At 42.2% G+C, this 23,910-nt stretch overlaps 1 protein-coding gene across 2 annotated transcripts; it reads right to left on the reverse strand.

Moving 5' to 3' along the window:
* Positions 1 to 583: 583 nt before the first annotated feature.
* On the reverse strand, positions 584 to 16,335 carry LOC129821023 (gap junction alpha-5 protein-like). Of its 2 annotated transcripts, none has more exons than XM_055878229.1 (2): positions 15,676 to 16,335; positions 584 to 3,256 (listed from the first exon to the last, which is right to left on the reverse strand). In XM_055878229.1, exon 2 carries the CDS (start codon positions 3,222 to 3,224, stop codon positions 2,049 to 2,051), a length of 1,176 nt encoding a protein of 391 aa, XP_055734204.1. In that variant the 5' UTR covers positions 3,225 to 3,256; positions 15,676 to 16,335; the 3' UTR covers positions 584 to 2,048. The 2 variants fall into 2 exon arrangements, with proteins under 2 accessions (XP_055734204.1, XP_055734205.1); XM_055878230.1 differs by lacking the exon at positions 15,676 to 16,335 and adding an exon at positions 4,338 to 6,922.
* Between the last annotated feature and the right edge of the window lie 7,575 nt (positions 16,336 to 23,910).

The raw sequence follows: 23,910 nt of genomic DNA on the forward strand, positions 1-23,910 counted from the left end.
GAATGACACTTGTTACTTCTATTATGAGAAATACTTGGATTATATTAATATTTATATGAAATATATGTATATGTATGGAAATACATTAATGATCTATTAGGAATTATTATGGATTCCTTATTATGGGGGTTGCACAGCTCACAAGGCCCTTTGAGGATGTGAGGCCTGAGGTAATTACCTCTTCTGCCTAATGGTATGTCTGTTACTGTGGACAACCAGATGAGCGCTTGTCTGGAGGCAAGAGTAGAGGTTGTGCAGCGTTGCAATGCCAATGTATTTCTTTGAGGGCAACTATTTTTAGGACCAGTCTCTTGAGGACAAATGTTTGGGCTGTGGTAGACTTTTTCTGAGAAGGTATGCGTTACATTGACCTCGTTCGTGAGCATCACATCCATGATGGTGGGTAAATGGTGATTGACTGATCTACAAATAACAATAAGTAGTTATTTATGATGCAAGGAGATTTGTAGATTAGTCAGTCAGCAGATCGCCTGCGCTGTTGGTTGCAATGTCGAACAAACCCATTAACTTCTGGGAGAACAATTTATTTGACATATTCGTTTTATTGCAGACAAAACACAATAACATTGAAATGTGCACAGAGAAACGTCAACCAGTCACCCGTTTGTTGGCATTCCAAAAGACTATTACTGTAAATTACTGGTTGTTCCTCTCTATAGAAAAAGAAAATATGATTCATGTAATTACAAAGGGGTCGTTATATTCCAAACCCCAAAAGGCCTAGTCTAGTGCAAAATCAGTTGAGAACTTCACAGATTGTGGTTATACCTTCTCTATTAGTCTATAGGCTTGTGCCTTGATTGAAGGTAAATTATTTGTATACATACTGTATATGGCTTTTGAACACACTTTTAAATTATATCAGGACATGTTCACACATCTAACATGGAGATTAAAGACTTTGACTTTGAGCATTTTGTAGATTCACATTTTGTAGGCACTTTTGCATAGCTCTTCACTATCTGTACCTGAGTGCGTACAACCCTCTGTATTATTGGTCTAAGCGTCTGTTGAATGGAGAGAAATCAGTTATGTTGGCACAGCTGTCCCTTGTTCTGACTACTGACTGGAAGATAATGCTGGTGCTATGTTTCTGTTTGTATGCCATCAGGATAAAACACAGAGAAAACAGTTGCTATATTTGAAGATGATATAATGCACAATGGATTGCATTGCAGGGATGTGTGTCACAATTTCACTTTCCAAACAACATGACAGCTGAAAATAGCCTCCGTCACTGAATGCCAGGGATCGGGGCAACACTGTTTGGTCAGACCCCTGAGGATAGGGTTTTGTCCTCCTATGACAGCAGTGTGTACATGTGTGTGTTTGTGCATGCGTGTTTACATTTGCGAGCTTGTAAAAGTTTGTGTTATTATAATGGGCAGCTGGATAGACAGTAGGACAGTTTTTAGCATACTGAATGTGCAAGTTTAAAGTACAATATTCTCAGACTTTAAAGGTACTTTAAAACATCAAAAACATACAATGTGCAATTATCTGTTATTTATTTCAAGGCTTTTTCCACACAGTGATTTAAAAGGTATATTTATATTTTGCTTCAATGTCAATATTTGATCAACGTTATGACAGTCCATGTTTCAAGCTTCACCGACCACTTGAAGCTAACAAAAACAACCAGTTCTCCCAGCACTAACGGTCACAGTCTCAAAGCTCAGTCCAGTATGCAGAAGTTCTCAAGATCCATTCAACCCACTTCCAGGGAGCTTACAGACCCCAATGTCTTTCTTCCTGTAGTGCTCATGGAGTTCTAGGCCAGGCAATCTTCCACAGTTCCCCCAGATTTGGGCTGAATGGAGCCCTTCACTTGGAGTTTGCTAACACATCCATCTTTAGCCCCAGTATCTGTCTTGCCTGCTCCCCTTCTCTGTCTCTGGCTGGGTATATAGACCCAGCCTGCTCCACTCTCCTCTAAGCAGGGCCTTTCTCTCTCTGTGTGTCTGAAAGTCCTCTCCCTCCGCACCTTCTAAGCCCCTCTCTGTCTCTCTCTTTCCGTCTGTCTGGTTCTACACGGCCAGGTCGTCTGGTCGAACCCGGCTGCTGGTGCCGCTGATCTTGCTGAGGCTTAGTTTGTCCTTCAGGTACCCGGTATGCAGTAAGGGTGGCGCAGAGCACCCGCTGGGCATCTCCCCTGGCACCTGGGTGTAATTCATCCTCAGGAAACCTCCCTCTCCCTCCAGGTCGTCATAGGAATGGTGACGCTCGGTGGCCATGTTGACGGAGTTCTGCTGGTGCGCCATTCTGTTGTTGAAGGGGTGAGAAGGCATGGAGTTCATGGGGTTCACAGGGGTCAAGGGGGTCATTGTCCCCGACAACACCAAGCACTGGCGGAAGTCAGGGGGAGGGGTGCAGCCTGGGGAGTTGTGACTGGTCGGGTTGTCGGGGTCCCTGGTGAAGGGGATTGCCACAGCATTATGAGTGGTGTTTTTGAGGGAGGCGCGAGTGCGTCTGCACTTCCTGTACCGCCTGTAGGCCAGGTGATAGAGCTCGACCACAGAGAGGAGGAGGGAGACACCTGCCACCACCAGCATGAAGACGATGAATACGTTCTTTTCTGTGGGCCGGGACATGTAGCAGTTGACTGGGTTGGGGCAGGGCCAGGCCTTGCAGTGGTACAGAGCCCTGAGGAAGACTCCATAGATCATGTACTGGACCACGATGAAGATCACTTCCATCACCGTGCGGATCAGGATGCTCAGAATGTACGTGGATAACAGCGCCCCCCGCAGGCGAACCCGCCCAGATGCCTCCAGCGCCTTCCCACAATCCCTCTGCTGGAGATACGCCTTCTCCCCCGATACGCTCCCCCCCTCTCCCTTCTCCTCCTCCTCCATCCTCTCTGTCTTCTCCTGCTCCCTCCTTTTTCGTTTCTCATCCCTCCGCACTATGTGCATGGCGTGGCCCATGTAGATCAGTGATGGTGTGGACACGAAGACGATCTGTAGGACCCAGTAGCGGATGTGTGCGATAGGAAACGCCCGGTCATAACAGACGTTGGTACAACCGGGCTGCTGGGTGTCGCACAGGAAGTCACTCTGTTCGTCTCCCCATGAAGACTCAGCGGCTGTGCCCAGCACCAGGATCCTGAAGATGAAGAGGACGGTGAGCCACACCTTCCCCACCGACGTGGAATGTTCCTGAACTTCCTCCAGGAAGTTCCCCAGAAGACTCCAGTCCCCCATGTCTGCTCACTGGTCACTGGTCACTGGCACACCTGAGAGAGGAGGAGAGGGAGAGAGAAAGATAGAGAGGGGCAGGGTATGGGTAAAGTAGAGAGAGAGAAATGGGTCAAGGAGGGAGGGAGAGAATGGAGAAGAGATAGAAAGATAGGTAGTGAAGAAAGCAAATGGCAGAGTAAAGAAAGGAGACAAAATGTAGATTATGATCAACCATGACAGCCTAGAGACTCCCTTATCCTGGTGATAAAATGACCAGTGTGTGTGAGGCATGGTATAAATAGCCTGTGATCAGCCTGGAGACTTGGACACGACACAACGGCCTGAGAATGAACCTTTTCCCACAAATGGAATTCTGTGACAATCTTCATCATCTCCAGAGCACCTGGCAACAGTTCTCGGTCACCAGGTTTGAACCAGTTAATTGACGCTTTTGATGTTTGATGTTTTTCACTCTCTCTACACTTTCCATCTCTAAGTTCCACTCCTCCTGTGATTTCTATGTCTGCGTGTGTGCGTGTGTGTGTGCGTGTGTATGTGACGTTGCCCCTTGACCTCAGTGTGAGAGTTAGGGTGAGACCCAAACATGGCAGTGACAGGCTGGTGTGTATCTAATACCCCTATAAGGCATCTCAGTAGACAGCTTTATGGGTGTCATAAACGCCCCAATCATCCATGGGTTAAACCAATCCATCAGTCCTCAACAGGAAACATCAGAGAGACAGAGCTGTCTAAATATATACCCAGAGCACGATTTAGGATGGCAATGAGTAACTAATAACAACGAGTTAGAGCAGAAAGGATGACGGTAGAACAGTCTGAGAGGTTTTTCCACCATTTCAGCCTCAGACTCACTGGTACCACTAAGTACTCACTGAGTGAACTAATCTGAATTTTACTACAAATACTCAACAGGATAAAACAAAGCATCTAATACCTGTGTATACCTCCACCCACACACGCACACAAATACACACAAACGTATCTTACCGTGTGTGTCATATCCCATTGATAGTTATCCATAAAGCTGGTTTGAAATGTTTGTTCAAATTCTCTTAGAACATGATTAAGACTGTACGTTGAGTAGGACACTGGCTCCATCTTATCTGCCTCTCTCACCCTCGCTGTGAAGTGACCATGACCATGAGACGTTTTGCAGTTCTCTCTCCCTGGTTTATGGCAGTAGGATGGAAACCGGGTGGTGCTCCAAGCAGAGTCAGTGCTCTTATCCCCCCAGGCGGATTGCGTTTCAGGGAGGGGAGCGGGGCAGAGGGGTGAGGAGGAGAGGGGAGAGGTTCAATGAGACTGGGACACTGGAAAAAGCACCACTATGAGAACAGGAGAGGGGAAATGTTAGCGGTGTCCATCCATGCCCTGAGCTCAGAACTGATATGTAGGATAGTTAGCCAAGCTAGAACCCTTAAATTCCATGCTCCCTAAATGCTCGCAAAGTCATTTAATTAATTTAATTCGCCACAGGGTCTTTAAAAAAACTCTCAATATCCAACTATCAAATCAACACACAGCTTTGGCTAGCTATAATGCTTTCTTGGCATTAGATAATGTGTGTACAGCAAGCCACAAAGAACAGAGGTGTAGCCAGCCTGGACAAGAGGAAGGGAGTGAGAGCCTGGCCTTAACAATAGCAGGAGGTAGGAGTTAAAACAGTCATTTTGCTACCATGCTGGACTAACAAAGTGTTTCCTCACAAGTTTACAACGCAACCTACAGGCGGTCTAGCCTGGCTGGCCAACATTAGCTACATTATTAGGACCATGATGAAGTCAGACGTATACATAAACTCGTATAGACTAATGTTGTGCTTAGTTAGTTGAAGCAAGTTATGGTATGTTCAGACAAAGTTTGCTCAAAGTGGTGAGGTCATCTTTTGTTATTGTTCTTCATTCTGTGTCTTGAGCATTCCAGTAAGCTTTAGACCCGCGCCCTTAACAGTCACTCTTGATATTTCTGACTATGTTAATTTCTCAGACTTTATTTTACATTTGTTTTGTTCCCAGACAGAGTTGGCATGGTCAGTCAGAGGAGGGTAAGAGGGGTGAGAGGTAGAAGCATGGGCAGCGGGGGCACAGACCTGTCACTGGAGCAATTATTAGTCTGTCGGTCTGTCTGGACAAACACACATACACACCTGCAGCAGCTTGGTGGGAACGGAATCTTAGCTACACTGAGAAACGGGGACTGAGCGGATATCTCAATCGGTTGGAGTAGGCCCTAGCGGTCTCAGTGTCTCCCTCCTTTACTTTACTTCCTGTTCTTATTCTCAGAGGAAGCAATCCCAAACATTATGATTTCCTAAAGACAAGCCACTTAAAAGGAAACCTCCCTCTTAATAACTCGTAGTTGGGAAGAGAGCTAATTTGATATGAATGGAAAAGGAGGAGTGGTGGAGCTGGATGAGAAGAGTTATTGTTTTTTAGAAAGTGGTTGGCTGAAGGTAAAACAGTTTTGTTTAAATACAATGGGGAGGGATGCACTGCATTGAAAAATATGTTAACAAAAATGTAAAGTTTTACGTATGTGTCATTACTAGTCAAGAGAGAAGTTCCAGTCATTTGTCCTGATGTATACATAGCACCACCTGGTATCTTCCCATCTTTGCCGTCACATCTGAGATTGTTCCATTCCTAGATGCCCAGTAATAACTAGGGATTTACTGTAATACACTGGTAGCACCATGGATCATCTGTACACTGTCATAGCTGTCGTATTGGTTTATAATATCTGTCTCCGAGTAATGGGCTATGAGGTATGTAACACTGCGCACACTGGGTATTGCACATCACTCAGCTACGTCTCTTTGACATTGATCAGAGCACAGGGGACGTTACAGAGCAGGTAGGCAGATGAGGCCATAGGCTGCGTCGGCATGGAGAGAGTCTGTGATCTGTATTGTACTGTATAGAGAAAGAGAATTATTGTTAATAAAAGAGAGTAAGATAATCCTGTATGTTTAAAGATGGAGGGATGGGGTTGTGGTTGGACAGTAGGCCTACACACTTTGCATTAAGTGAGGTTGCACTGCATTTAGTGAACATACTGTAAACGGAGGGCCCCAGGGCTTGGAAAAGTTGGTGTCATGCCTTAACTCTTACCATAGGGACCTGTAGTGGAGCAGCCTATAGACAGAGAGTGGATCAGGAAATAACAAGAGAGACACACAGAGTGATATGGACAACCTGTGTTCCAGTATAGTAGAGGTAGAATCTTGGCTGGTATTTACAGCTGTTTATACATACATGGACATTGAGTTGACCTAGGCTGGAGAGCAGCCAGGCTGTATTCCTTAGAGATGAAATGGCTAGCAAACTGCATCGCTAGTGTGTGTTAGTGACTGCTGTTACCCTGCAGTACAGCTACAGACCCAGCAGCAGCAGCAGGGCTAACAAAGCCATTGGAATGAATGCAGTGTGTTCTCTCCATGCAGGGCAGGGCAGGCAGCAACACAACAACAATAAATCCTGTCTGACGCCACTCCTCTCTGCCTGGGCTCAAAGCATTGCCTTAGAGGGCAGTTAGTCCTTCTCCAGCTGGAGAGCCACCACTCCATTCATGGGACTGGTCTCTATAACTTATAGCTGCCTTTTAAAACGCTGAGTGTAAGACTTTTCTGCGTTAACAAGTGACGTTTAACAAGTGATGACTCACTTGAAAAACCCTAACCCACAACCCCAGTTAGTCCTCTCTCAAGTCTTCAATGCTTCAATGCTCAATCTTTGCTTACAACAGGTATATAGACTCCTGCAAGAGTACTATCAGAACTGGTCAGTCTACCTTACTGAACTATATGAGAGAAAAGTGATTCCCTCACACTGACAAGTAAATTAGAAAACTTTACACAGGCTTGTTGAGAGAAATCAGTCTTGCTACAAAACAGCCACCCCTCCTCCATCCCCTATTCTTTCCAACCCCTTCCCATCATCCCCAATCTCTCCCTCCTCTCATGTATCCACCAGATGAGAACAACAGGGGGCAGGGTTGATTTACACACATACTCCCTTTAATGCTATCATCACTAGTCTGACCCACTGACGTGCACCTTTTCTGTACTCATAGAGGACAACAATATATATAACAACAACATACAGTATATAACAGCAATATATATAACAACAATATATAGAACAACTATATAGAACAAAAATATATAGAACGAGAATATACACTGCTCAAAAAAATAAAGGGAACACTTACACAACACAATGTAACTCCAAGTGAATCACACTTCTGTGAAATCAAACTGTCCGCTTAGGAAGCAACACTGATTGACAATAAATTTCACATGCTGTTGTGCAAATGGAATAGATAAAAGGTGGAAATTATAGGCAATTAGCAGGACCGCTACCTCCGCCTTTGCCTTCAACTATATAGAACTAAAATATATATAACAACAATATCCAGTATATAACATCAATATATAGCACAACCATATATAGGAAAAACAACAATATATAGAACAACAACATATAGAACAACAATATACAGTATATAACAACAATATATAGAACAACAATATACAGTATATAACAACAACATATAGAACAAAAATGTATAGAACAAGAATATATATAACAACAATATCCAGTATATAACATCAATATATAGCACAACAATATCTAGAACAACAATATGTAGAACAACAATTTATAGAACAACAATATATAGAACAACAACATAGAGAACAACAATATACAGTATATAACATCAATATATAGCACAACCATATATAGGAAAAACAACAATATATAGAACAACAATATACAGTATATAACAACAACATATAGAACAACAATATACAGTATACAACAATATATAGAACAACAATATACAGTATATAACAACACTATATAGAACAACAACATATAGAACAACAATATACAGTATATAACAACAATATACCGTATATAACACCACTATATAGAACAACAATATATAGAACAACAATATGTAGAACAACAATATATAAAAAATAAATAAAAATAAAATATAGAACAACAACATATAGAACAACAATATACACTATATAACAACAATATATAGAACAAAAATATACAGTATATAACAACAATATATAGAACAACAATATGTAGAACAACAATATACAGTATATAACAACAATAAATAGACCAACACTATGTAGAACAACAATGTACAGTACCATTCAAAAGTTGGGACACATCTATTCATTCAAGGGTTTTTCTTTCTTTTTACTATTTTCTACATTGTAGAATAATAGTGAAGACATCAAAACTATGAAATATCATATATGGAATCATGGGTTGTATATATTTTGATTTGTTTAACACTTTTTTGGTTACTACATGATTCCATGTATGTTATTTCATAGTGTTGATGTCTTCACTATTATTCTACAATGTAGAAAATAGTCAAAATAAAGAAAAACCCTTAAATGAGTAGGTATGTCCAAACTTTTGACTGGTACTGTTTATAACAAAAATATATAGAACAACAATATATAACACAACAATATACAGTACATAACAACAACATATAGAATAACAATATACAGTACATAACAACAACATATAGAATAACAATATACAGTATATAAGAACATTATATGTAACAACAATATATCGAACAACAATATATACAGTACATTCAGAAAGTATTCAGACCCCTTGACTCTTTCCACATTGTGTTACGTTACAGCCTTATTCTAAAATTGATGAAATAGTTTTTTCCCCTCATAAATCTACACACAATACCCCTTAAGGACAAAGTAAAAACAGGTTTTTAGAGATTTTTGCAAATTTATAAAAAATACCAACTGAAATACCACATTTACATAAGTATTCAGACCCTTTACTCAGTCCTTTGTTGAAGCACCTTTGGCAGCGATTACAGCCTCGAGTCTTGTTGGGTATGAATCTACAAGCTTGGCATACCTGTATTTGGGGAGTTTCTCCCATTCTTCTCTGCAGATCCTCTCAAGCTCTGTCAGGTTGGATGGGGAGCGTCGCTGCACACCTATTTTCAGGTCTCTCCAGAGATGTTTGATCGGGTTGAAGTCCGGGCTCTGGCTGAGCCACTCAAGGACATTCAGAGACTTATCCCGAAGCCACTCCTGCATTGTCTTGGCTGTGTGCTTAGGGTCATTGTCTTGTTGGATGGTAAACCTTCGCCCCAGTCTGCGGTCCTGAGCGCTCTGGAACAGGTTTTCATCGAGGTTCTCTCTGTACTTTGTTCCATTCATCTTTCCCTCGATGCTGACTAGTCTCCCAGTCCCTGCCGCTGAAAAACATGCCCAAAGAATGACTCTGCCACCACCATGCTTCACCGTAGGGATGGTGCCAGGTTTCCTCCAGATGTGACGCTTGGAATTTAGGACAAGAAGTTCAATATTGGTTTCATTAGACCAGTGAATCTTGTTTCTCATGGTCTGAAAGTCCTTTTGGTGCCTTTTGGCAAACTCCAAGCGGGCTGTGATGTGACTTTTACTCAGGAGTGGCTTCCGTCTGGCCACTCTACCATAAACGTCTGATTGGTGGAGGGCTGCAGAGATGGTTGTCCTTCTGAAAGGCTCTCCCATCTCCACAGAGGAGCTCTGGAGCTCTGTCAGAGTGACCATCGGTTCTTGGTCACCTCCCTGACAAAGGCCCTTCTCCCCCGATTGTTCAGTTTGGCCGGGCGGCCAGCTCTAGGAAGAGTCTTGGTGGTTCCAAATTTCTTCCATTTAAGAATGATGGAGGCCACTGTGTTCTGTTTTTTATTTTTATTATATATGCAAAAATGTCTAAAAACCTGTTTTTGCTTTGTCATTATGGGTTATTGTGTGTAGATTGATGGGATTTGTATTTATTTAATCAATTCTTGAATTAGCCTGTAGCGTAACAAAATGTGGAAAAAGTCAATGGGTCTGAATACTTTCCGAATGCACTGTAGAACAACAATACTATATATAACAACAATATATGGAACAACAATATATAGAAAAACAATATAAAGAACAACAACATATCGAACAACAATGTATATAGCAACCATATATATAACATCAATATAAAGAACAACAATATACAAAAAAACAATATAAAAAACAATAATATACAGTATATAACAACAATATATGGAACTACAATATATAGAAAAACAATATAAAAAACAATAATATACAGTATATAACAACAATATATTTAGCACAATATATATCGCAACAATATAAAGAACAACAATACATAGAACAACAATATACAGTATATAACATCAATATATAGAACAACAATATGACTACCACGGCATCTTTAAAACATTCAGACAGTCACTTTAAGAGCCATAGGTTTACACTGGGAGATTCCAGGCAATGCTATATGTTCAAATGAAACTCGTAGCAAAGAAGCGATATGCCTTGTCCATTAAGTATGTATTAGTGCCATTATGTATGGCTGAAAGGGCCCGTTTTGTCAGATGGTATATGTTACTGTATGTCTGGTTGGTAGACCAAGGATTGTAATGTCCTGTATTCATGTTACTGCATGTGCCTGTTTAAGATGGAAGACATTGACAAATCTGGTAACATACTGAATTAAACACCCATGGCCATTAACAAAGTTTTCTTTATTATTTTTATGTAGTCCTTGACCTGGATGTTTTAAGGTCTATCTATACCACTGTAGAAACAAAGCATACCATGTCACTGTATACCACAGTTTGCACTTTAAGTAGATATATATAAGCCTCTGCCAACGGCGCTTTGTAACCGAAATATCCCCACTAATAACAGTCCCGCTTGCATGTACTGTGCAGTGACAGCATAGCAACAGTGGCACAACCTCAGGGAAATATTAAGAAAACTTCAAATCCCCCTCCCACCTTTCTCTTTGAAGTCCCAGTGCACTGCTTGGTGTACCATTAGAGAACAAAGATGTTGGATAAGGATGCCACACTCACCCTGAAATAAACCAGGTGCCCAATCGTTGTTTTGGTTTTAACAGACAGTACCAGTCAAAAGGGTTTTCTTTATTTTCACTATCTTCTGCATTGTAGAATATTAGTGAAGACATCAAAACTATGAAATAACACACATGGAATCATGTAGTAACCAAAAAAGTGTTAAACAAATCCAATTATATTTTATATTTGGAATTCTTTAAAGTAGCCACCCTTTGCCTCGATAACAGCTTTGCACACGCTTGGCATTCTCTCAACCAGCTTCATGAAGTAGTCACCTGGAATGCATTTCAATTAGCAAGTGTGCCTTGTTAAAAATTATTTATTGAATTTCTTTCCTTCTTAATGCATTTGAGACAATCAGTTGTGTTGTGACATGGTAAGGGTAAAAGACCAAGTCCATATTATGGCAAGAACAGCTCAAATAAGCAAAGAGAAACAAGAGTCCATCATTACTTTAAGACATGAAGGTCAGTCAATGCGTAAAATTTCAAGAACTTTGAAAGTTTCTTCAAGTGCGGTCACAAAAACCATCAAGCGCAATGATGAAACTAGCTCTCATGAGGACCGCCACAGGAAAGGAAGACCCAGAGTTACCTCTGCTGCAGAGGACAAGTTCATTGGAGTTACCAGCCTCAGAAATCAACATCAACTGTTCAGAGGAGACTGCGTGAATCCGGCCTTCATGGTCAAATTGCTGCAAATAAACCACTACTAAAGGACACCAATAAGAAGAAGAGACTTGCTTGGGCCAAGAAACACAAGCTATGGACATTAGACCAGTGGAAATTTGTCCTTTGGTCTAATGAGTCCAAATTTGAGATTTTTGGTTCCAACCTCCGTGTATTTGTGAGACGCAGAGTAGGTAAACAGATGATCGCTGCATGTGTGGTTCCCACTGTGAAGCATGGAGGAGGAAGTGTGATGGTATGGGGGTGCTTTGCTGGTGACACTGTCAGTGATTTATTTAGACTTCAAAGCACACTTAACCAGCATGGCTACCACAGCATTCTGCAGCGATACAGCGTCCCATCTGGTTTGGGCTTAGTGGGACTATCATTTGTTTTTCAACAGGACAATGACCCAACACACCTCCAGGCTGTGTTAAGGGCTATTTTTCCAAGAAGGAGAGTGATGGAGAGTTGCATCAGACCTGGCCTCCACCCGACTTCAACCCTATTGAGATGGTTAGGGATGAATTGGACTGCAGAGTGAAGGAAAAGCAGTCAATGTGCTCAGCATATGTGGGAACTCCTTCAAGACTGTTGAAAAAGCATTCCAGATTAAGCTGGTTGAGAGAATGCCAAGAGTGTGCAAAGCTGTCATCAAGGCAAAGGGTGGTTACTTGGAAGAATATCAAATATAAAATATATTTTGATTTGCCTGACCTTTTTGGTTACTACATGACTCCATTTGTGTTATTTCATAGTTTTGATGTCTTCACTATTATTCTACAATGTAGAAAAGAGTACAAATCAATAAAAACCCTTGAATGAGTAGGTGTGTCCAAACTTTTGACTGGTACTGTATATGTATGAGACGGAAACTGTTTGAGGTCTGAGTGACCCTCCTCTCTAAGCACCGGGAGCCTCCCCTGGATTAACATTGACTATTAGTTTAATCATGAAGGGGTGGGGATAGACCCCATGGGTGAGTTGGGGGGTGACAGGGGGGTCACATGACTGCTACTTACAGAGCAGTGAGCCACCAGCAGGCCATGGGGATTGGGAAGCCATAAATCAGTCACTGTCTCACCCCTCCAGACACCACACAGCTAGCCAGATGATCTGCTACCTTACATGGAGGTCTGCCTTCTCATCTGCCCACTAACTGTACAGACCCACATCCCTGTCATGAGCTATTGTTTTAACTGCGTAGTGTTACTAGGTCGCTCAGACCAGACACCAGCTTGTTGCCAGAGGGGAAGACAGTTGATCTTATCTATTTGATGTTTGATTATCAAGTACCTTTATTTAAGTTAAGTTTTGAAAGAAAATGTTCTGTTATTGCACATATATCTAGTTTGATTATAAAGTTGAGGTTCATATTTTCTGTGGTTATCAGGATTATGAAATTGGATTATGGATGTAATAGTTTTCTGTCACTAGTTTGTTGTCATAGAAAAGAGGGTAGAGAGTGAGGCAATGTCAGTAGCATACAGAACAGAGACCAAGTGTTACTTCAGATGTTTTACTGTTATCTCTCCGTTTCCAAAGGTTCTTCTAGTGAACAGGGTTGTGTCAGACCATGGAATGTTTGTGCAATACATTAACACTATTATAATGCTCTTTCTTATCAATAGCATCAGTATTTCCATCTGCACTGAAATGCATGCTTGTTATCATTGACTGTGTCAGTTTTCTCTCTTGTGTTTAGAAATGATAGGAAGTGAAGATTGCCAATCTCTGCCTGGCTTCTGTATAAACTCTAATGACAAGGTGCTGTGTCATGTGTCATGAGACTATGTGCGTCTACGAGGTAAACAAAGAGCTATAGCTACAACACTGAAAAAGGTAGACATCTGTCATCTAAGCTGTAGAACATGTGGGGACTATTTAATGCCAAATTGGTCTTTGTCTTGTATTTGTTAATGATGCCGTTTTGATATTTCATGATATTTCATGCCCTTTTAGTTTACTTATTTGATGACAATGGATAATTTCTTGGAGATTTTAAATGGTGGTGTAACTGTATGAATATCCCTCATTGCCAGCAGCACACTGATAAACACAAGAAAGAAACCTTTCGTAATATACACTGAGTGTACAAAATAGTAAGAATACCTTCCTACTATTGAATTGCTCCCCCCAGATGTCCTTTGGGTGGTGGACCCTTCTTGATACACACAGAAAACTGTTGAGCATGAAAAACCCAGCATCGTTGCAGTTCTTGACACAAACCAGTGTGCATGGCACCTACTACCATACCCCATTCAAAGGCACTTATATTTTTTGTCTTGCACATTCACCCTCTGAATGGCACACACACAATCCACGTCTCAATTGTCTCAAGCTTAAAAATCATTCTTTAACCTGTCTCCTCCCCTTCATCTACTCTGACTGAAGTGGATTTAACAAGTGACATCAATAAGGGATTATAATGTAGCATTGACTTGGATTTACCTGGTCAGTCTGTCATGGAAAGATGTTTTGAACACTCGGTGTAAGGTTTGATTTGTGTCATCTTAAACAGCTGAACGTTAAAGTCGTTTGTTCAATCAAATTTCAATCAAATATATTTATAAAGCCCTTTTTACATCAGCCGATGTCACAAAGTGCTGTACAGAAACCCAGCCTGAAACCCCAAACAGCAAGCAATGCAGATGTAGACGCACGGTGGCTAGGAAAAACTCCCTAGAACAGCAGGAATCTAGGAAGAAACCTAGAGAGGAACCAGGCTATGAGGGGTGGCCAGTCCTCTTCTGGCTGTGCCAGGTAGAGATTATAACAGTACATGGCCAAGATGCTCAAACGTTCATGGATGACCAGCAGTGTCAAATAATAATAATCACAGTGGTTGTAGAGGGTGTAACAGGTCAGTACCTCAGGAGTAAATGTCAGTTGGCTTTTCATAGCCGAGCATTCAGACTTAGAGACAGCAGGTGTGGTAGAGAGAGAGTCGAAACAGCAGGTCAATACATTGTTAAAGTATATTTGCCTGTTGAGCTGCTGGCTGGATGAATTATACTCTGGGGGGAGGTATATGACTGGAGCTGGTGTCACTGAGAAACACAGCCAAAGAGTTTGAGTGAGAGAGAGGGGGGGGGGGGGGGAGAGTGTGCGGAGAGAGACTAAAAAGTGAAAGGGAGAGAGAGAGCGAGAGAGATGGAAAGAAAGAGAAAAAGAGAAAGGGAGACCGGGGAGGAGAGGGAGTGAAAGTAACAGTGTTCCTGGGACAACAGAGCTACTAATGCACACCAGAACCTCTAGAAATTGTCCCTACACTCTTGTCTGTGACAGAGACTTCACAGCTATGGACCAGCACCCTGTCAATGCTCTGTCTCAAATAGTAACTGACAGAGACACTGGGTATGATGCTTTAGTGGCACAGCAACAATATAGAATTAATAAAAGAGACAGATGTTATTTAGCATGCCTCTATACAACCCTCACACACACTCACTGGGTGACACCTGTATGATGCCTGTGGAAGTCCTGGTATCCCTCTTTCCCTCCCACTGGGCAAAAACAGGTTGAATCAACATTGTTGTTTTCACATCATTTCAACAAAATAAATATATGTGATGATGTTGAATCAACATGAAAAACTGATTGGATTTGCAAGAAGTCATCAACGTAAGGGAATTGTGACTTCTTTTCACCCAACCTTTAACCTAAATCCAATGACATGGTGAAATGTTTTGTTAATTTCACATTGAATTCACATTAGTTGACAACTCAACCAAATGTAAATCACAACTAGATGTTGAAATGACATCAGTGCTCAGTGGGCTGAGTTTCCTTTATCTCCTTTGAAGTGTCCCCCTTATGTTTGTATGCACGATCGAAGGTGATGTGGTGCTATTTACCTGTTCTTGCTACAGATGGTGATGGCTGTCAACACTGAGGAAGTGGGTCCTTGGAGCTGCTTCCTAGCAGTGTCTTCCCCTCAGACACGGATGGAGTGGAGGATGGAGGATGGGACCGGGACGTAGAGGAGTGGTGACCTGGTGGGATGAGTAGAGATGTGCTAGCTTGGAGGACAGAGGTTGGTGGAGGTCAGTGATGCTGAGTCGTACCTCTTGCAGACAGCATCAGATGTCATCAAAAGGAGCTGGGTAAAGTAGTGTAGAGTAAGATCTGTGCAGAGTATAGTAGGATCTGAGTAGATTAGATAGGATAGGATCTGAGTAGAGTAGATAAGATAGGATCTGAGTAGAGTAGATAGGATAGGATCTGAGTAGAGTAGATAGGATAGGATCTGAGTAGAGTAGATAGGATAGGATCTGATTAGAATAGACTAGATTAGATATGATCTGAGTAGAGTAGAGTAGATAGGATAGGATCAGAGTAGAGTAGATTAGAGTAGAGTAGGATCTTTGTAGATTAGAGTAGAGTAGAGTAGAGTAGGATCTTTGTAGAGTAGAGTAAAGTAGAATAGAGTAGAGTAGAGTTGAGTAGGATCTTTATAGAGTAGAGTGTAGTAGCGCTGGAGCACTGTGCCGTCCCAGGGTGAGAATGCTAGCCTGCGCAGGGGGCATGGGAAGAAAAGCAGGGGCATCACGAGAGAGCGTTAACACTCTGCCCTCCTCCCTCTCTCTCCTCCTCCATATCCTCCTCCTCTTTCTTTCCTTACTTCCCTCCCAGTCTCGTCAAGCAACTTCCCTCTCCCAGATTCCCTGGTTGGCTTCCTGCCACTTAACAGTATTTTGGTGGGAAGAATTCCTTAACATCAGGAAGGGAATTGTGTTCAGGGATCAATAGGAATTCCGTTCTGACAAAGATTTCAGCTGCATTATTTAGTCTTTATTGTGCCTTTTTAGTTTACTACCATCAAGAGTATAGTCTGTATGTGGCAGTCAGCATAAACCTCAGACAGACAGCAATACATTCTGTCCCAGCTTACTATATAACTACTGTAATTTTTCAGTTGTGAAATGTGTAGGTAACATGAGTAGTTATGTCAAGGAATATACTGTACGTAGTAGAATCACTCTACTGGGAAATAAATATGATTTCCGATGACTGCAAGTAGTTATGAAAATTTGTGACTTCGAGCTTTTAAAAGGTTTTGTGGAAAATGTTTAGTGAATCAAAGTTTTAAGTGTGTTATTTTCAGTAGATAATGTCATTGTTATATTTGAAACAGGTTGAATGTTTATGATACATTTACAAAAAAATATTGATTATGATTAATAGGTAACAAACTTTAAAAAATATGAACGATGATCTGAATTCAATAACCATTTTAAATGAGCCAGAATCGGATACCTCACCCTTGTTCAACTACTCTGTAAACATGAAGTCAGCGATATTACAAGCATATCTGGCCTACTGTATTATACAGTATGCCCCACAGATGCCAACAACAATCGACCCCCTCCACTCTGTGGTGAGAATACCTGTTTTGGTCATGTCTTGTCTTCTCTCCCTCCTCCCTTGCTGTCAAACACGGTCCTGCTCTCGAGTCAGGAGACAAAGTTTGGGATTCCGGCCGATACTCCTCTTCACCCTCTTCCTCCTCCTCCTCTCTCTTTTTCTCTCCTCCTGTCCTGTACACAGAGCCAGTGTCTGGCCTGGCTGGTTCCACTGTTGTAGATGTATGGGCCTGCAGATATATGACAACATTATATAATGGCAATCTTTTATGTTGTGATTCCTCCTTGCTGCAGGGCTCGAGTGTGCACAAAGGCAGCCTGTTCAAACAACTGTAATTATGTGGTGGGGGCACACACACACACACACTGAATGTCACACACACACACGGAATGTCACACACACCGAATGCCACACACACACATGCACAAGTGTGCACACGTGTACATGGTCACGCATGCACATACAGTACACGCACATACATTATGACAATGTTAATTTAGTGGCAGGGGCACCTCTGTCGAATGTGACATTGCTTTCCATCACCTTGTGGGAACTCTGTTTTCATCTACAATGAGAGGAGTGAGAGGAGACATGGAAAAAGACCTTGTCCCGACAACACACATGCACACATGGAAAATGCTAAAAGGTGGGTGTTATCACCTTCCATCTCTCTTGCCAGCTCTAATCTACCATTGATTGGCCTCCTAAAGACAATAACCGCTTAGGCCACCTGGACTTCCCCTCACTCACTTTTCCCATGTATTGTTAGTTTAGTCAAGTAATATATATATATATATATATCTATCTTTATATATCTATATATATATATATATATATATATCTCATTTTTTTTGCCATTTAGTTGATATCGTCCCAGAGACTATACTGCTTCCTACAGTAGGTGCTGCCCCAGAGACTATACTGCTCCCTACAGTAGGTGCTGTCTGTGCTAGTCCCAGATCAGCCAGATCTCTGTGGGTTAGATCTGCAGAGTCATGCTAATGTCACAGCCTTATGGACTATCTAAAAGAGCCTGTTGTCTCCCGTTCTCCCTGTAACAAGTGTGTCTTTGATGGCAGCCTGTAGATAATGCCTCTGTGTGTATATATATATCTGGGAAACTAGTTCATGATGCAGATCTCATGCCGTGCCCCCCAGCCATGCTAGGCTCCTCGTGACCTTGTGACATCAGCACCCCTGGATCTCTGTCCCTTTCTTTTTCTCTTCTCCTCAATGTGTTCCTCTTCATGTCTGCTATCTGCATCTTTTTGTTCATCTTCCATCTTAGGCATGAGGATAACAAATGACACCGTAGCTTACAGAGAGATGGTATAAGGTAAGATATACTGTATATAATGTAATTTACAAAATAGCCTCCAACACTCTACTCAGCAAACTGGATGCAGTCTATCACAGTGCCATCCGTTTTGTCTCCAAAGCCCCATATACCACCCACCACTGTGACCTGTATGCTCTAGTCGGCTGTCCCTCGCTACATATGCGTCGCCAGACCCACTGGATCCAGGTCATCTATAAGTCTATGCTAGGTAAAGCTCCGCCTTATCTCAGCTCACTGGTCACGATAACAACACCGACCCGTAGCACGCGCTCCAGCAGGTATTTCTCACTGGTCATCCCCAAAGCCAACACCTCCTTTGGCCGCCTTTCCTTCCAGTTCTCTGCTGCCAATGACTGGAACAAATTTCAAAAATCACTGAAGCTGGAGACTTATATTTCCCTCACTAACTTTAAACATCAGCTATCTGAGCAGCTAACCGATCGCTGCAGCTGTACATGGCCCATCTGTAAATAGCCCATCCAATCTACCTACCTCATCCCCATGTTTTTATTTACTTTTCCTCTCTTTTGCACACCAGTAGTTCTACTTGCTTTCTACTTTCATCATCTGCACATCTATCACTCCAGTGTTAATCTGCTAAATTGTAATTACTTCGCTACTATGGCCTATTATTTGCCGTACCTCCTCACGCCATTTGCACACACTGTATATAGACCTGCTTTTTTTTCTATTCTGTTATTGACTGTACGCTTGTTTATTCCATGTGTAACTCTGTGTTGTTGTTTGTGTCGCACTGCTTTGCTTTATCTTGACCAGTTCGCAGTTGTAAATGAGAACTTGTTCTCAACTAGCTTACCTGGTTAAATAAAGGTTAAATAAAAAAATGATTTTGGCAATGAGGTGACAGGGGTAGGATATATCTGTCAGTATGTCTGTTTCAGCCTGTGTCAGTGTGTCTGTTTCAGTATATGTAGGAGGGACAGTTGAGGTGCCACTGTCACTCTCGGGCCTGTCATCACTTCCTCTGCTACCCATAATCCTTCACTCCTTTCTCTAAAGTCTCTTATCCCAGGAGCGAGAGAGCATACCTTAACAAACAGTGCATTCGGAAAGTATTCAGACCCCTTGACTTTTTCCACATTTTGTTACGTAACAGCCTTATTCTAAAATTGATTAAATTGTTTTTTCCCCCTCATCAATCTACACACAATAGCCCATAATGACAAAGCAAATACAGGTTTTTAGAATTTTTGGTTGTCCTTCTGGAAGGTTCTCCAATCTCCGCAGAAGAACTCTGGAGCTCTGTCAGAATGACCATTGGGTTCTTGGTCACCTCCCTGACCAAGAGGCCCTTCTCCCCCTATAGCTCCGTTTGGCCGGGTGGCCAGCTCTAGGAAGAGTCTTGGTGGTTCCAAACTTCTTCCATTTAAGAATGATGGAGGCCACTGTGTTCTTGGGGACCTTCAATGCTGCATACATTTTTTGGTACCCTTCCCCAAATCTCTGCCTGGACACAATCTTGTGTCGGAGTTCTACGGACAATTCCTTCAACCTCATGACTTGGTTTTTGCTCTGACATGCACTGTCAACTGTGGGTCCTTATATAGACATGTGTGTGCCTTTCCAAATCATGTCCAATCATTTGAATATACCAGAGGTGGACTCCAAAGTTGTAGAAACAGCTCAAGGATGATCAATGGAAACAGGATGCACCTGAGCTCAATTTCGAGTCTCATAGCAAAGGGTCTGAATACTTATGTAAATAAGGTATTTCTATTTGGTAAAATGTACAAAAAACTGTTTTCGCTTTGTCATTATGGGGTATTATGTGTAGATTGATGACGGAAAAATATAATTTGTTACATTTTAGAATAAGGCTGCAAGGTAAAGTGGAAAGAGTCAAGGGCTCTGAATACTTTCCGAATGCACTGTAGTCTTCATGCATGGACAGGCACACGCACGCACACGCACACGCACACACACACACACACACACACACACACACACACACACACACACACACACACACACACACACACACACACACACACACACACACACACACACACACACACACACACACACACACACAGAAAATAATGATATACAGTATTTGACTTTCACCTAATGTAACTCCAGTACAACCCCAAAGCAAATTCAGAGCCAATCACAGCTAAGTCTCTATTACTGTAAAAACCAAAACAAATCTTCCCTTTAGCTTCTTGAGGCTCAATCAATCAGTAATACTCTTAAAGGAAATCTTCAAGGAAAGGAAAGATGTAGCTAATTCCTAATAATCCTCTTTTCATTCTAAGGGATATTCAACCCTGTCTTTCCCCTCTTTAGTGTTCATCAGGCAGGATTATGGTCAGAGCATAGTTTGTTTACTCAGTCAAACAGCATCAAGTGATCTGGAACAGAGGTGACGCTCCACAACTTAATCTCACAATTTACAACAGAACAGCACTGCCAGGGTGTGGGCTGTGTGTGGTGAAGAGTGTGTGTGTCTCTGTTTGTGTATGTGTGTGTGGAAAATAAACAACCTGCCAGATCGTATTAACATAACCACATAACCCCATAACCCCTCCACCTACCACCCCTGCTTGTGACCCGACCCGATATCAGCCCTGCTGAACCCGTATCTGAGGAAAACCAGGCTTGATGGACACTCTCTGTGTCTCCTAAACGCACCTCACTACCCCAGTCACCCTCCAAAATGCCCCCAAAACTCCCTCCCACACCACTGTAGGCCTAGGTTACACCACTGTGGAACATTTAAGGCACACAGACAGACAAACATTCAGTACAACACACACAATTGGCACAACTGCCATGAGCTGACCTGACTATGGTTTTTAAGTGACACGAACAGTGATATGCCGTGATACACAATGATACAATCAACAAACCTTTCGCATGTGTGTGTATATGTGTGTGCATGCATATGTGTTCACACAGACTGTATGTAGGTGAGATAAGTGTTCTATTTAAGTGTGCGCTCACTGGTTTAGTGATTTGCCAGGGCGTGCTGCTTTCTTCTCCCGTGTGGGGTCACACACCAACTTCACACACCCTACCTCACATACTGTAAACCACATAGTGACCTGAGTAGGCATCCTGTTAACCATGTTGTTCTACTGTAGCCTCTCTCTCTGTCACTCCACAGCCAAACCTGGAGAGAATACAGAATGTTGCTCCTATTCCTGCATGAGCCCTGTTGCTGTCTCTCTGTCTGTTTCATGTTTTTGCGTCACCAGTAACATGATCCACTTAGTAGGAAAGTGTTCATGTTGACATGAACAAATGACACAATCAGTCTTTAGATTGAGTGTGTGCTGATTACAAGTCTGTGTATGTAAGAGTACATGTCTGATAAGTCACAGGTGCTGTTGGTTAGAGCTTACCTTAATGCACACACGGACAGCCACTCTATCTAGATAACACTCTGCATTCCTAACAGTAAATTAGTCAATGCATTGTTTGTTCCCACCATGGTGACACTGTCAGAGCAGGTGAGGTGCAGGAGACCATTCAGAGCAGATGACAGGGATGGAGGGGATTGGTGACAATGTCACAGCGGGCCACACTTTGTCGTCTCTCTCCTTGTCGACCAGACACGTGGCCGTTGCTCAGATCTGTCTACTGGACCATTCATTTTTAGACTGCTCCTGCTATTCTTACACGGTGACCTCTGACCTCTGTACTCATTATAGTGTTGTTATCCCAGACCTGAGGGATGGAGAGAATATGTGGGTCATGTGAGTCTTATAAAGTGTGTCAAGGTTGACTGGCAGTTTCCCTCTCCAACCCCATCACTTCACCTCCCTCATATTGCCGCTAAACACTGGAGACAGCACTGTCACGCCCTGACCTTAGAGAGCCCGGGTATGGTTCTCAATCAGGGACAGCTGTCTATCGTTGTCTCTGATTGGAAACCATACTTAGGTATCCCTTTTTCCCTTCTTTCAGTGTGGGTAGTTGACTTTTGTTAGTGGCACTTAGCCCTGTAAGCTTCACGGTCGTTTTGTATTGTTTGTTGTTTTGTTTTTTTTCTAAATAAAGGGATTATGTACGCTCACCACGCTGCACCTTGGTCCACTTCTGTTGACGGCCGTGACAAACACATCCTGTTTATGTGCGTGTGTGTGTGTTTTCCTTTCAGCCTCTCAATGACCATTCTAGACTTTTTCCATATAGAGAATGATGATGATGAAACACTTTGTTTCTTGAAAGTCCAATATCTTGAAAACTTGACTGCTGACATGCAAAACATTTTGGGACTGTTGTTTCAACAGTGGATTTACCAACACCTAGTTTTTGAGTGGATTTTCCCTTTAAGTTGTTATACAATGAAAATAACCATGATATTGATATCCAACAGCTATAAGTTGTATCAATATATTACAATTAGCGTGCTTCTTAGGAATGTCTCTTTCATCAGTCATTGTTGAAAAACGTATATAGTACATTGCTGGGTCATTGCTATAGAAATTCAGATCTTATTAAAATGTTCCATGATTTTTCTGACCTACATGAGTTTTCCCAACATAACTGACTGGACTTTTAGTCAAATCAAAACAAGCAGGAATGTAAATTGGCCCCTGTCGGTACCTCCATGAGAAGAAGGCAACGAAGGTTGGGGGAAAGGAGGAGGTGTTTGGGCTCAAATTCTATATTTTTCTCCATCGAGCTTGAAGCTTCAGTTTCACCATCTAGAGTAGGAGAGGGATAACAAACGCAGGAAGAGGTGTATCTACAAGACTCCCTCGCCCAAGGCAACTACCTCAGATATGCAGAGAAACATGCACTGTGTGTGTGTTTGCGTGTATGTGTGTGTGGACAGACATGGCTCCTTTTGTTATTGAAGACAGAAAAGGGTGTGTATTGTGTGTGTGTGTGTTTGCTATATGTCCATGAAAACAGAGGAGAGGAGGGCATCGCTCATCAACTTGTCCAATAAACATACACTGCATCACGCAACACCCAATACCCAGTCACTGACACAGGGGTCGACTAAAGGTTCATGAATTGGGGCTATTCCAGAAATTTCACCACCTTAAGAAATTGACCACACGGGTTAATGATGGATTAGATTGATACATGTCTCACAGGATACTATTAACAGAAAAAGCTTGTTGTTGCTAGTCTTATGTGTTTTTGTGCTGCATTGACACGTTGTTTCCTGTACATGTGGTGATGTTTTATTAACTTCAACTTGGGTCTGCTAAAGTGGCTCAGTCGCATTTCAGGAAATACGAACAGTAATGAACACGTTTTATTACACGCTGTACACATTTGTGAGAATGTGTGTACGGGCGTGTGTGTGAGGGGAACGGGTAGCTTGTAACTGTGTGTCCACACACTCGTATCCGCGGATAACATTGTGTTGGGCTGCTGGCTGGCTGCCTGGCTGAAGGCACCAGCA

This window comes from Salvelinus fontinalis, chromosome 23 (genome assembly GCF_029448725.1).
Source record: "Salvelinus fontinalis isolate EN_2023a chromosome 23, ASM2944872v1, whole genome shotgun sequence".
Classification (NCBI taxonomy): Eukaryota; Metazoa; Chordata; class Actinopteri; order Salmoniformes; family Salmonidae; genus Salvelinus; species Salvelinus fontinalis.

Excerpts from the sequence above, each read along its gene's own strand:
- LOC129821023 (XM_055878229.1), bottom strand. The coding sequence starts at position 3,224 with ATGGGGGACTGGAGTCTTCTGGGGAACTTCCTGGAGGAAGTTCAGGAA.